Genomic DNA, 15,094 nt, shown 5'->3' with positions numbered 1-15,094 from the left:
TCTCCCTGCTGCAGAAAAATAGGGTTGCAAAAGTTCAGCACACATCATTGTTACAAATTCTATATATTAAATATTTTTAAAATATATATGTGTATATAGGTATCATATGAAAAGTCGTATCATATTTTTTTAAAGTATACTATTTATACAATATCAGGCTAACAAAGAACTATAGCATCATAGTTCAAGCTGAATGCCTGCCTCCAATGCGAGCCGAAAGAATTGTTATGTATTTCATAGAATGCAGTAATATATGTATTCATTAAGTTTACGTGTTTGCAATGGCAAGGTCGAGGCTCAGGGAAATCCACTTCATTTACACAAATTACGTACGCAAATTAATTTTGCTTTCACAGTCCCCCATCTGGTCATATAATGACCACAAATATAGGAGCCAAATTAATTGTTTGAGTCACAGGTTGACTCCATTTTTGAGGAACAATCGTTCAGTTTTTTTTTTTTTAACCCGCTTCCACAAATAATTTACTTCTACCTATGGCATGCATACACCATCCTTATGGAAAAGTTTGTTTGTTTAGGCATCGTCTTGCATGTTGAATCCCTTCATCATTGACAGTTCAGTCTGTTGCGGAGCTCTTTCATTCAAGTGATCCACTTCCTTTAACATTTGGCAATTATTCATGTGTGATTCTCTGCAGCAGGATGAACGCTGGAACTCTGTGCTCCTGTCATCTTCTCTGTGCTTGCAATGCACAATCTGCCACGTTTCAGCAGCACACAAGCCATTGCATGTTGAATCACCAATATGGTTTGTAGATGGGCAAGATCACAAACGACCCTGCACAGCAAGCAGTATCATTGCCATTCTTACAACAACGTCCAGTTTCATCTGACCTGCCCTCTCAAGCAGAGAGTGTGAGGAACTGCACAAATCCCACTAAATCAGCAGAATTGTGTGAGGTGAGGACCACAGCTGGAGGTGCATCGATGAAGGCTCCAGGATCATGATGTCCAATTGATCCATGATGCACACCAGCAGAGCCATGAAGGCCCATTGTCCAGCAGTCCCATCCAGGACTCACACTCCTTTGGCAATCAGCAGAGTCGTGATGTCATGTTGGAATATCAGGCAGGAGCTGTAGTTTGACATGCCAATGGAAGAAAAACTTTGGCAGTTGATGTGAGCTCCAAAAACAGGTGTGTACTGAAGCAGTTATATATATATAAATAACCACCTTTAGAGGCCATTTTTCCCCGCAAAGCGGGGGTTGGCCTTTTTCGGGGACCGTGGTTGTTGTTGTTTTTCGGTCCCCTTTTTGAAGCAATGTTTTACGGCCGGATGCCCTTCCTGACGCCAACCCATTTTGCCGCCTTTTACGACAAGCAGGGAATTACCAGTGAACTGGTACTCAATTAGCCGACCTCGGAAGGATGATCAGGCTGAGTCAACCCCCCTGGCGTTAATTCAGCGATTGACCGGGATTACGAACCCAGGATCCTAGGTATCCTAAGCCGGCACCCTAGCCGCTAGCCCAACACCAGGGTTTGTTATATATATATATATTAACTGAAGCAGGTGGTCACTTTCAGCCCACATATAACAATGTGGTTCAGGCAAATGGTCGTCTTGAAACTCCTGCGAGGGTAGGTGAACCACAATTTTTCCATTTTCCAAAGGAAGGTGTCTTTCCATGTTTCGGAGGTGTATGCCATAATTTCATCTTGATCCAGCCAAATTCACTGATCATAATCTCCAGTAACTCTTCCAAAAGCCTCTTTTTGATTGCTGTTCTCCTCTTTCATTTAATCACACCGGAGCCTGTTTTCCAACACACTGGATCAAGCAAAATCATTTTAAAACATGGAATTAACACATTATAATTGACAATGTGATCAATATCCCGATTATGTCCTACCTTATAACAATTTACATTGGTTCACAGGTTCTCCTAGAACATTTGAAAGATTATATTTCATGTGTAACACCCAAACAAAACATTAAATCAGGGGTGTACATGTTTTGAGCATAACCAAAGTACATATGAATGTATTCAATAAATCTTCAAAAGTGTTTTTCTCTCTTTTTTTTACAAAACAAAATACCCAAAATTCTATCACCCCGAAATCTCAAATCTTATCATGTATTCAATCAACATTTGCATAATCATGTGGTCCTCTCACCGGTAGAATAACCACCTTTAGAGGCCATTTTTCCCCACAAGCGGGGGTTGGCCTTTTTCGGGAACCGTGGTTGTTGTTGTTTTTTGGTCCCCTTTTTGAAGCAATGTTTTACAGCCGGATGCCCTTCCTGACGCCAACCCTTTTTGCCGCATTTAACGACAAACAGGGAATTACCAGTGAACTGGTACTCAATTAGCTGACCTCGGAAGGATGACAGGCTGAGTCAACCCCCCTGGCGTTAATTCAGCGATCGACCGGGATTCGAACCCAGGATCCTGGGCATCCTAAGCTGGCACCCTAACCGCTAAGCCAACACCAGGCCTAATGTTTTCCAACTACTACACGATGTAAAATTCTCGTCACCATGAACCCCACATTGTCTTTCACTCTGCTCACTGTTACGGAAAGGGGGGCACAATCACACTTATATGCTGATAGTATAAAACTGCAACATAAAAAACTGATATGGGATGTTGTGAAATCAACATCATTTACAGCAATCCTCTAAATTATTGATATTTAAGTTTAGGAACAACCAATACTGTACAATTAATTAAATGCATTTTTAAAGAAGAATTGAAAATCATGAGATCGAATTGTGAGAAAAAAAACCCAAAAAAAACAAGGTGTGTGTGTGTGTGTATATATATATGAGCCCAGGCTTCAATATTTCAAAATTGCATTTAATTTCTAATTACGTTTTCTTAAAATCACATGGCAGTGATTTCTTGCCATAATATAATGGGACAGGTGAAAGGCACACGTCCCCTGTGCCTCCACACCAACTCCCATAAATATCTACACCGATAAAACTAGCACGTCGTGGACAAAGTTAGCCGATACAATACAAGTACATAATGATTAATTTGTTGTTTTCATGTAAGTACAGCTTTTGTTTTCTCTCATAATTCAAGTCACATGAAGCATTATATTAAGCGGTGTGGTAGGCGACAATATATATATACTGTATACAGTACTGTACATATTAAATTTTTGTTATTTTCACACAGGTTATAAAATCTTCGTCACGAAGCTGAATTATTTTATAAAATGTTGGTAGTCGTACGGAGGAATTTGTTTTTTGTCGAACGAATGAAGTTTCTGGTAAATTCGTTTCTCTTTCTCTATCACAGTATCACTCTTCTGTCGCCTCCACTCATGAAGGCCTCGGCCGCGCGATGCATGAGCATTTTCTTTCCTGATCGAGCCTTTGCTGAGTGGCGCACGACCTGCCATCGGCGTTGATAGTCTTCATTACCTTACGGTTCAACTCCAAGGCCTTGGCTGCACCTTTACCCTGACTTTTTTCGGTACCGTACTGCCTTCTAACATTGATGGCTGAGGAAATGTATCCCACCACCACCAGGGTGCTTCTGTGTATGAATCTTTATGCGTTTATTTCTACTAATCTAAGAAAGCCACTCATATTTAATTTCGTTTGCAGGGGATGTCTCAACCCATCACACTGCCTGGTTCCAGGTTTTCAACGTCTGCTACACCGCATCGTTCTAGGTTTGAAACGTCTGCTACACCGCCTCGTTCCAGGTTTGCAACGTCTGCTACACCACCTCGTTCCAGGTTTGCAACGTCTGCTACACCGCCTCGTTCCAGGTTTGCAACGTCTGCTACACCGCCTCGTTCCAGGTTTGCAACGTCTGCTACATCGCCATAGGTGTTGACTGCTACACCGCATCGTTCCAGGTTTGAAACGTCTGCTACACTGCCTCGTTCCAGGTTTGCAACATCTGCTACACCGCCTCGTTCCAGGTTGGCAACGTCTGCTACACTGCGTCGTTCCAGGTTTGCAACGTCTGCTACACCGCCATAGGTGTTGACTGGTACTGGTAGGGACACAAATTTGGTTGGATTATATTATTCGAAACTAAACGTCTCGTTCATGAAGCACGTTTGATGTCCAATACCGAGTTGAGTTTTCAAATGGGGGGGGGGGGGTTATTGCTTGCCTATCTGAACTCTACTCTTTAATTATATTCTCAGCTGAATCGGATCCGAAATCATGTATCAGCAGGGGGTGCTGCATCGCAGATCACGTCATCATTCAAAGATCGTGTCGGAATTTTGAAACAGTCCACTCACCAAATCTGAATTATCTGTGTCAAACTTGATTTTAACCATATACATTTCCCTAAAACTCTTTTATCTTTGCCATAAATCATTTAGTTCTTTATTTGGAACCCTTCATTCCATCAGTATGATTAATGTGGTTAATATAAAGCTCGTGAACAGGGTTAAACGTTGCATTTAATTAATTATCCAGGCCTTTATTTCTTAATGGAAATACAGGCAATGTATACGTTTTTTTCTGCAGGCATTTCTGAAAATGGACTCGGGAAAGAGGTGTGCCTAACCGACATTCATTAAAGATCTGCGATGGTTCTTGAAGATCGTCAGCTGCTCTTCACCACCACATTTTTTACATTGATGGGGATACAGATCCTTCATGGTCTTTATGAATCTCCGAAAGATGTATTTGAGTTGGGAGAGACCCAGCCGGCCCATTGTCCTCCTGGAACATTCCGCCTACGGGGAATGGGCCGTTGTGAGCCTTGGTTGGGTTGTAGTGCGCTGCGCCGCATTATCCCCCGGAGAATGATTGGACAAGGAGCTGTGAAGCAGGTTGGTTGTCCCGTAAGCGACACAATATCAGCTCAAATTCTACATTCTAATTTGTACAAAGATAAGATGTTCAACTCTAATGACTGGATTGGCATGTTTAGTGTTCCCATAGCCCAGGTTCAAATCCCATGTACCATATATGTTTGTCCATCACCTACTGTGCTTGTAATTGCCTCCGCCATGGAAGGTGGACAGAGGTTATGTATTCACCCCTGTTTGTCTGTCTGTGAACTGGATATCTCAAAAAGAATTGTGGATGCTTTCAGATGAAACATGGTGGACAGGTTGCTTATGTGATGAGGGATGGATTCGATTTTGGTGAAGATCCGGATACTATAATTTTTAAAGTTATTCGTCGCCATTGAGAGATGAGGCCAAAAAGCAAATTGAGGATCTTAACATTTTCCAGAGCTGCCGTTGGCACTTTGCAATTTATATGAACACCTCTGCCTGCTCCATTTCAATTTGTTATCAATCATTGTACTCAGATAGATACTAGTGCTCAGGAACTTGTTTGATACTATGGTCATGAATGATCAAAGGGTCATGGTCATCTGCTAAGTGTGAGAAACGTGCAGATCATTGGTCATACCAAATATTCCTTCTACCTGGGATTATTTATTTGTCCACAGAGTCGAGGCTCGTGGAAGAGCTAGAAAACTGAGCGGATCAGGATGCAACAGAACAAAAAGGAAGTGTAGGGAGAGGGTGAGGTGGGGTGGGTGGGGGGACATCAACAGTAGAGTTTAAGGACAAAATAGAGCCAGGCCTGGACAATGGGTATGGGGAGGAGATTAGATGGCAGGACAGTGTTACGTGCTCCTCCCCAAACCCCGGTCACGGTGTATCTCCGAGCCCTGAAAGGAGTCACGGCAGAAAGATGTGCTATTAAGTGTGCCAATGACCAATGGTGACACCACACCAATCCGTTGTTACCAAAAACCAAGTATTGTATTAGTATCGCACAATAATAACAGCACAAGTACAATATACTTCAATTGCACAACCAAAATACCATATAATTCCGATGATGGTACCACCAACTTCTTAACTCGATAACTCACTGTGCTCCACCTGAGCGAAATGTTACATTCCCAAAGTCACTGTCCCGGCACCAGGCCAAAGTCGATCCACACTCCGGTGATCACAAGAAACAGGTCATATCGAGACCAGAACCCAGGTCGGCTGACAGTCGACACTGCCGAAGCCGCTGGGTGGGTGTCGGGCCGACGTCGGTCAGGCAAAGGTGCACCCAAAACGCGACTGGGAATTCACACCTTCGGTTCACCAGACAATGACGCTGGTATGAACGTTCAGCGGCTCCCCAAACGGAGAGCCGCGAATTCCCAATCGAAATCCACGTTACACACGCGAACCAGGCTAACGGCTGGGGCGCGGTGAAATGGCTGGAGCGAGGTGAAAAGGCTGGAGCGAGGCGAAATGGCGGACGGGCCCGTAATGGAGGCATACCTGCTCTCCAACAACAATTCACTCCGGAATAAACCGCAAAACCCGTCACGCAGGTTTATCTGTCCCAGCGATAACGACTCTGTCACAGGAATCCCTTTCCCGGGAAAACCAATATTCGCTCGACCAACGTTCGCCAGCGTCCGCTCGAGACCTCAAAGCAGCTCGGCCTTTCAATCCCGATCTCACTTGCTCCGCTTTCGCTTCCTCCGGTTTCTCCCGATCCATTTCGTTTTTCTTTTAAAACACTAATTTTTCCTTTTGAAGACGGTTATCTCCATTTCACTCAAACTAGAACCATAATAGTACATGGAACTAAAAATGCTTCCAGTGGATGAAAACTACAAAGACGGAAGTGACGAATCCGTAACAACAGGACCCATGGGGTGGACAAGATGGATACAGAAGGAAACTCTCAGGAAGGAAAAACATGGTAGGGGAGGAGGCAGAAAGGGGTTAACGGGTATAAAAGATCACCATTTTGGATGGGGGACAATCTGTGATGGTGAACAGCTGTCTTGAAGCCATGGAGGGAGAAATAAGATTGAAGAGAATGTGGAAGTTGGTTCCATAGGTAGGGGGAAAAAGAGGAACAAATGGGTGGAGGTGAGCAGTGATTCTGGATTTTAAATCCAGAATCACTGTGAAGTGCAGCATCTTTGTGGGATATTCAATTTATTTGTTAGCCCACCTCTCCCCACACAGTGGGACGAGACGGTGTTTTGCAATCATTACTATCTAGGCCATAACCTTTTTACCAATTTAGCTTTTATCCTCAAATGTTCAACAAACCTTATGAGAATATGGAGAAAAAAAATTGAAAAATTGGGTCAAAATGTGAAAGCGCAAAGTCGTAGTGATTATAAATAGCTCTTATTAGCCCCGTCGCAGCAGCACGTCAAGCCCAAGACGCCCGGTTTTCTTTGTTTTTACAGCGTAAGCCCGTAGGGCAATGCCGTCTAGAACATCGTTTGTCCATATGACCCACAAAAGCACACCAATCATAGCTGAGGATGTGGTCACATGACAGGGAGACACGTTTAGTAATCATTATAGTTGCATATTTTACTAAAAGGAAATATAATAACCTTCTGTGGAACGTTTTGGGGTCCCAGCGGGTGTCCTAAGGTAGGTAGGAGGTTTCAGAAATTCCTCAATACAATTACGATTTTGAAATGTGATTGACATGGACCTTGCTCCCGAATCTGGAAGTGAACAGATGATGACGGTTTGCTGGTTTGATGATATGTCAATACAATCGGGATTCAACATTATATTTTGATATATTAACAATATGGTATTAATTTGTGATCGGAATGATGAACGATGCTGTTTGGAATGAAAATATAGGGAACGTGCTGTCAATACCTGATGTTTGATTGAAGGTGGCACAGGAATGTGGAATTTATTGGTTCATCATTTGCCATTCGCCGGTTTTTTACCCAAGTCATTCAGGAACCGGCTGTCCATGCCTGAAGTCAAAAAAATTTAACTTACATTATTTGCAAACTGGTAACTGGTATCCACATCCAGGTCATACTATCCTGTTCCATTATAGTATCAAACAAGCCCGGCTACGCCGTTCTTAGACTATCGGTCTTGTTTTAAATCGCTTCCGTGATTATTTATTTACCATTGAACTTCAGTGTGTCTGTCCAGGCCATAACAGTTTTACCATTTGAGCTTTTGTCAACAAATCTTCAACAAACCCTTATTATGATAATATGGAGAACACAAATGAATAAAATGTACTATTTTTATCTGTCGTTTTCATCAAGTATCGTTTGAGGTCAAACCGGCGGCTTTGCATTGAGATGTTTTCCCGTTAATTATTCTTAAGTAGCTTTTACACAACATGATGGGCAGGGACATCTTCCTTCCAAACCCTGCGTGTCCGCATGTACTCGTAATCTTTGTTCCTAACATGCTACACTTCACTTTGAAAATGAGGTGAGGTTGGGTGGGGTAATACTGGAGCTTGATGCCCGTTTGCTAACTTCTCATAGCACACCGACTCTCGTTTTACAGCCGAGAGGTGTTGATGTGTCCTTTGCCGACATGAATCGTGTACACACTGTGTGTCTGAAGGAAGAAACAATATCATTCTGAGCAGCCAAAGGCACATCCACAACTTCATTGATGGTCATTGGATTTTAAAAAACCATCATTTCCTCTTTAAGGATTTCTAATGTTCCCACGAACTAAGTGCTTTAAATATTTGATGATCACTCCCATTAGCAAGAAACACGAAGCATTACATTTTCACTTAATTGGATTTCCCGGATGGGGTTCTGTGACACATTTTGATCAAAAGTCGGATATTATTAATGCTAAGTGTGCTTCAAGAACGCATTCTGATTTGTTCTCTTCTATCTGAATCCTGCCTTGTGATGTTAGGAACTCGTCTTTAAATCCCATATACCAAATGTTTGTCCATTGCCTGCTAAGGTCCCTGCAATTCATGTTTAAGTACATTAATCATGTCGTTGTCCTGAATTCAAGTTGTGTACAATCTTGGATCAATATACATATAATATATATATATATTTTTTAATCTAAATTTTTATATACAGAGATGGAAGTTCATTGAAGAGCTGAACGCAGTCCTATTGTGATGTGGTTGCCCTCAAAAGGCCTGGTGGCGAGTGGAGGAAAATCAATTGGCATCATGACAGATACAAGAAGATTGCCTTGTGGAGGCATCACTTCCTTGATACCAATGCTTTAGGAAACTAGATAATATACACAGAATACTTACCCTGCACATTCAACTTGGTGTGAGCCAACTCTTCTGTTTTTGAACGTTTTTTTTTTTTTGATCCAATATGGTTGCCAGACCACGTGAGCGATGACATCATAAATTTATATTCTCTAAATAATTGCTGCATAGATCATGCTCAATAAATTTCAAACTGATCAGACTAAGCGTTGTCCCTGTCGAATGACGTCATAATTATGGCACCAATGACGTCATCGTTAACACCTATTCCCCATATGGAGTTATTTACAATGAGCCATGTTTCAAATTTTTCCATAGCCGTTTTGGAGATAGAGGTGCAACGTTTTTCGGTTTTTCCAAGATGGCGCCTGTAACACGACCTATGACGTCATGATTATCATTAAAATATTCTAAAGGAGGAGGTGCTCCTTTGGTGAAAATTTCGTGTCCATCAGACTAACAGTTGCTGAAATTAAAATAATGATCGAATGGATAAGTTATATTTGTCGAATTATGACGTCATAACGAAGGCACCGATGACATCATTAACATATCTTATTCCCCATGGGGAGTCGGTGACAATGAGCCAGGTCTCAATTTTTTCCATGGTGGTTTCAGAGATATAGAGGTGCGAAGTTTTTCCAAGATGCCGCCTGTACACGTGACTTCTGACGTCATAATAATCATTAAAATATTATACAGGAGGAGGCCCTCCTATGGTGAAAAATTCATGTCAATCAGACCAACGGTTGCCGAGAAAATGAATTTTTAAAATGCAGACACGGCACGCACACGTACGTACGTAACTGAATGCTTAACCCCGCTTTTCGCTTCGCCAGCGCAGGGTAATAACATGTTCCCTTCTCTGTTTTTATGCTGTAGGTTGAAAAAGGTTGCAATATTCCGCATATAGAAAAGTTTATGGCAGGAAGTACAGTATATTTTAGAATATAAGCCACTGATCGGTTTAGTGGGGGTGTGGCGATTGCCAAAGGTGTGAATGCTGGATAGTCTGGCGGTGATGTGATGTGATTGGCTGAGTGGGCAGCTTGGATTTGAAAATCTCCATTTTTTTTTTCACACATCTTGATTGACCACTTAATCTTACAAAGTACATGCAGTAGTCCACATAAAATGGCATTCTCTTTTCATATATGTATTGACAAGTCTGTTATCTATCTATAATTCCAGTAATCTCTGTCTGTACGTCTGTACGTCTGTACGTTTGTTTGTCTGTGACCGCTGTTTCTCGACAACCACGGGTCCGATATACTTTTAACTTGCCAGGTATATTGCTGGGGACCCGAGGATGTGCCTTTTCAAGGTTTCATATTAATCGGACAATTACTTACCGAGCTATGTCCAAAAAACGATTCAACCAATCAGAGAGCAGCGAACGATCGCGTGTGCCGAACGTGGAGGACACACTCTGCCTCGGATGGCACATTTGACAGCGTATTCATTTATTTCACGTTTGCAAACTATGTTGGCGTTAAACTATGTTTTAAAACTAATAAAACCGAATTTGCGATTCATTCGCTTTCCTGCGCGTTTGTGCACGCGATGGCGATTTCTTTACCAAACTCCGGAAGCCGTTCGCTTTGGACCAAACCATTGCATGTAAATAGAGGGGGGGGATTGTCACCGTACTCGCAAGCCGTTCGCTTTGGACCAAACCATTTCATGTAAATAGAGGGGGGGGGGGGATATAATTTTAGATATAGATATAGTACGGGCAATGCCCTAGTATGTTTAAATTGAGAGATATTTGCCTTTACTCTCTTTTGATACCTTTTTTGTTAGGGCTGAAGGTCTAGATTTTTATTTTCCAAAATTGAGGCTGATGGAAGAGCAGGGGTGTGTTCAGTTACCAAGTTTCTTGTAGAGCACTCGGCAAGTTGCTTAAGCCATCGAGGAAGCACTCCATTCAAAACCGTTTATAAGGAACAGCTAGCTAGCTGCTTGGTAACTAAACACCCCCCAGGTTGACAGGGCATAAGGTAACATTGATATGATACTGCACTGAAATGTTAACATGTGTAATGGTTTATTTTTGTTGGGTTACTCAAATAAAATTAGTAACTACAAAGCATCCAAAATGCAATGCACCACTCAGTTTTGTACTCTAAACCAGACGAAAACAAGAGACAAAAAAGGTAAATTTTCTTATTTGGTGTTCGCCATACTGTCATAATAAAGGTTTGTTGAAAATTTGATGACATAAGCTCAAATAGTACAAAAAAGTTATTGCCTCGACAGACATGAAAGCTCAAATAGTACAAAAAAGTTATTGCCTCGACAGACATGAAAGCTCAAATAGTACAAAAAAGTTATTGCCTGGACAGACATGAAAGCTCAAATAGTACAAAAAAGTTATTGCCTCGACAGACATGGGAGCTCAAATAGTACAAAAAAGTTATTGCCTCGACAGACATGAAAGCTCAAATAGTACAAAAAAGTTATTGCCTCGACAGACATGAAAGCTCAAATAGTACAAAAAAGTTATTGCCTGGACAGACATGAAAGCTCAAATAGTACAAAAAAGTTATTGCCTCGACAGACATGAAAGCTCAAATAGTACAAAAAAGTTATTGCCTCGACAGACATGAAAGCTCAAATAGTACAAAAAAGTTATTGCCTCGACAGATATGGGAGCTGAAATAATAAATAAATACGAGTTATTTATAGAAATAAAGAAGCGGATGGCCTTGTGCTGCGCAGGGGCGGATGGGTCTAATAAGGCCTATTTGTACTTACTGCGACTTTGCCCTTTAACATGTTGACCCAATTATTCATTCCTCCTTCATTTTCTCATAATAAAAGGTTGTAGATTTGATGACAAAAGTTAAAGGTTTTGGCATGGAACACACCTGTGTGTGCTATTGTAAAACCCCATCCTCCATGCCAACTACTTAGAGTTAGACAATCCTACTAGAACATTTAACTGGAGGCGTTTTGGAAATAAATCGCTGAAAATGTATTTATTTACTTTTTTATTTGAACACTAACTGCAGACTTGGCTGGCCAAGCCTTCTCTACTTGTTTGAAATCTCAAAATTGTGTCGGTGATAACAGAGGGTATAGTATAACATCCAACCAGCTGATATACATGTGATAAACTCTTATCTGTTTTGTTAGGACTTTGCTGTTGGACATGATGTCTTGGTGGTAAGATTACTAGATTTGGCATCCGATATCTTGGGTTCAAATTTTGATAACGGCAGGATTTTGGATTCTGTCCTTGTGGGAAATCTGTTTATTAAAAATTAAAGCGAAAGTTATCTAATGATTGATGGAGGAAGCAATACATCTCCCCTACCTGGTGTGGTTTGCAGGTGGTGCTTCACATTTTTATTCTATACTCTTCTGCTTCTCTCCCCCACCGTGCCCCCCTCCCCCCGACTGGAAAGCCTATGATGTCTCTCTGCTGGCGTAGGCCGAGCCGATGCCCCATGAAGTGTTGGCTTTCAATTTCATCATGCAGAAGACCCTTCTGCAGATGGAATTGGCTCGTCATTGAAAAGATCCCTTTGGATTTTAAATTGATAATTTTCTCATTCCAGCCTTGCCAGTCAATCAAAGGCTGGTGGTGCCCTCGACCGTATCAAACGGAAACAATGACCTTAAATTCTGATGATAAAGTGAGTATCCCTTTCCCCACCTCCTTCCCGGACGCGTTTGCCAGGTGTATCTAGCCCAATGGAGGGGGTTTCGCACAGCATTGTCTCGGCTCCGCGTGCCAGCACTTCGGGCTGACTTTCGCCATGGTGTCCGCATGCTGCGTGGACTGCAGAGTGAGGCCGTGGTACAGCTCGTGGGTTTCTGTAATCAAGATGACCTCCTGCTCACAGAGTTCCATCCACTGGGCACACTTGCCAACGTGGAGCGAGTGCTGGAGTCCTGGGGTCGCAGAGACGATTCCCGTATGCGTCTCGCCATTGCCACCTCATATGTTTCTGTGCTTGCCTTCTTGCATTCCAGTCCACTGGGCACCCGTGTCATGTGCGACTCCAACGACCTTCCCAAGACCCTGTCACAGTTTCTACTCTTAGAGCATCTAGGCGTTGTTGCCAATGACCTTGACGCACTGCCAAATACACGGTCCCATTTTAATAGTACCCAGGCAAAGGGGGTACACTGTGGCTTTCGGTCAATCACTGGGGACTTTGCAGCTCCAGAACAACGCTGGGCACCGAGCTCCCATCATCCTCCTCCAGCGTACGATGAGAAAACGGATATTTGGAAAATACCGGCTGTGACAGATTTTGTAATGGGGAATGGCCCAGGCAGTGATATCGTCCGGTTGCACCTTTTTGAGGTGCATCGGCACTGCAAACTGTTAAAGCCAGAGATGCGTCCTTCTGCTGCTGTAGTGCTTCGCCATTATACGACTGCATATCGGGAGCTTTTGCGAGATGAGCTCTAGGCTTCACAGTTAGAGAATTCAGTTGCAGGTCGGTTTGAATCTATCATTGCAAAGACACTCATTGAGTGAATGCTCAACACCCATGGAGAAGCTCAAGTAACGAGTTTTGCAGATTACCTGTTTACATTTTGTCTCCAGTCATTGAAATGGCTGGTTTGCTCAATTGGAGAAATTTTAACCATGTTTAGTGCTACTAGTTTCATGGTAATCTCCTTTTCCAGAACTTTGGTGCTGCTGAAGCAGTCTCGTGGCAAGGAATACACTGTGATGGTTTGCCAATGCTTTCCAAGGAGTATTCGGGTAGGAATTTGGCAGGTACACAACGGCCTACTCTTTGTGGAAAAACAACTTTCATGCACCTTCTCTCTCTCTCTGATGAACCATACTCACAGAATGTTGGTGTCACCAAAGCAGCTTCCTAAGCAAGGGTTATACTGGGTGGTTTGCCACTGCCTTCCCAGCAGTTGATGGGGCAGGAATTTGTGATTTGTTCAGAGTGCCGGCATTGGCTCGCATACTCTTTTGTGAAGGACACAGTGGCGCATGATATGCCTACATCCACATTCTTACATCATCATACATACTTGTACCAAGTTTGATTAAAATCCCTTCAGCTGTTCTCAAGTATCACATTTTTACCTGACATGAACTTTGACCCCAAAATCAAAGTTTGGTCAAAATCGCATCGCTGGTTCACAAGTTATTGCGGCAACAAGTTTATTACCGAACATGACCTCTGACCTTTGACCTCATGACACCCAGAATCTAATCAGTTCATATTTACCTCATTCATCCTCATCCATCCTCATCCTCATCCTCATTTACCTCCTCATCCATGCCTTCATCACCTCCCGTCTGGACTACTGCAATAGCCTCCTCTATGGTTCACCCTCAAAACTCACCAATAAACTCCAATACATTCAGAACTCCGCTGCCCGTCTACTCACCCATTCCCGGACCCGTGACCACATCACCCCCGTCCTTTACAAGCTTCTCTGGCTCCCCATCCCCCAGAGAATCCAGTACAAAATCCTCCTCTTGACATACAAAGCCCTCCATAACCTGGCCCCATCCTACCTGGCTGACCTCCTCTCCAGACACACTCCCACCCGCAACCTCCGCTCTGCTGGTACCAACCTCCTGACCCCCTCCATCCGGACCAAATTCAGATCCTGGGGGGACAGGGCCTTCTCCATCGCTGCTCCCACCCTCTGGAACTCACTACCTCACACCATCAGAGACTCCTCCTCACTCACCACATTCAAAACATCACTAAAGACCCACCTGTTCAACACTGCATTCAACATTCAACCCACAGCATCTAACCCCTGACTATCTCTTCTCCTTCTCCCTCCTTTTGCTTTAAATATTTCCCTATTGATTCTTGTCTTTTTGCAATTGTTGTTTTCATGTATTGTTATGCATTATGTTTTCCACTCTGTCAAAGCGCCTTTGGGCTTCTGGAAAAGCGCTATACAAAATAAATGAATTATTATTATTATTATTATACATACCTGCACCAAGTTTGATTTAGATCCGTTCAGCTGTTCTCAAATTATTGTGGGAACAAAAACCCATCACAGACGGACAACTTGAAAACACTAACACCGGAGCATAAATCACAACACAAATGATAATAACATAATATTAATGTTGTTACAAAACAACACAAATAATGAATATCCCCCCCTCCCCAAAGGGTT

At 42.6% G+C, this 15,094-nt stretch overlaps 1 protein-coding gene across 4 annotated transcripts; it reads left to right on the top strand.

Moving 5' to 3' along the window:
• The first annotated feature begins 3,187 nt into the window (after nt 1-3,187).
• Nucleotides 3,188-14,010, top strand: POMK (protein O-mannose kinase). 4 transcript variants are annotated; one of them, XM_068106057.2, is made up of 4 exons: nt 3,229-3,452; nt 3,587-3,942; nt 4,472-4,779; nt 12,651-14,010. In XM_068106057.2, the coding sequence occupies exons 3-4, from the start codon at nt 4,534-4,536 to the stop codon at nt 13,389-13,391; spliced, it is 987 nt and encodes a 328-aa protein (XP_067962158.1). In that variant the 5' UTR covers nt 3,229-3,452; nt 3,587-3,942; nt 4,472-4,533; the 3' UTR covers nt 13,392-14,010. The 4 variants fall into 4 exon arrangements, with proteins under 4 accessions (XP_067962157.1, XP_078628506.1, XP_067962158.1 ...); XM_068106056.2 differs by lacking the exon at nt 3,587-3,942 and having other exon boundaries at nt 3,188-3,452; nt 4,472-4,791; XM_078772380.1 differs by lacking the exon at nt 3,587-3,942 and having other exon boundaries at nt 3,226-3,452.
• Nucleotides 14,011-15,094: the final 1,084 nt, after the last annotated feature.

This window comes from Myxine glutinosa, chromosome 2 (assembly GCF_964187855.1).
Source record: "Myxine glutinosa chromosome 2, kmMyxGlut1.1, whole genome shotgun sequence".
In the NCBI taxonomy this organism is placed as follows: domain Eukaryota; kingdom Metazoa; phylum Chordata; class Myxini; order Myxiniformes; family Myxinidae; genus Myxine; species Myxine glutinosa.
The sequence above is the reverse complement of the archived record's forward strand: the minus strand, read 5'-3'. Positions and strand labels throughout refer to the sequence as shown.

Coding starts and splice junctions, on each gene's coding strand:
- POMK (XM_068106056.2), top strand. CDS start 4,534: ATGGTTCTTGAAGATCGTCAGCTGCTCTTCACCACCACATTTTTTACA. Junction 4,792..12,650: donor TGAAGCAGGTTGGTTGTCCC/GTAAGCGACACA, acceptor CGCGTTTGCCAG/GTGTATCTAGCCCAATGGAG.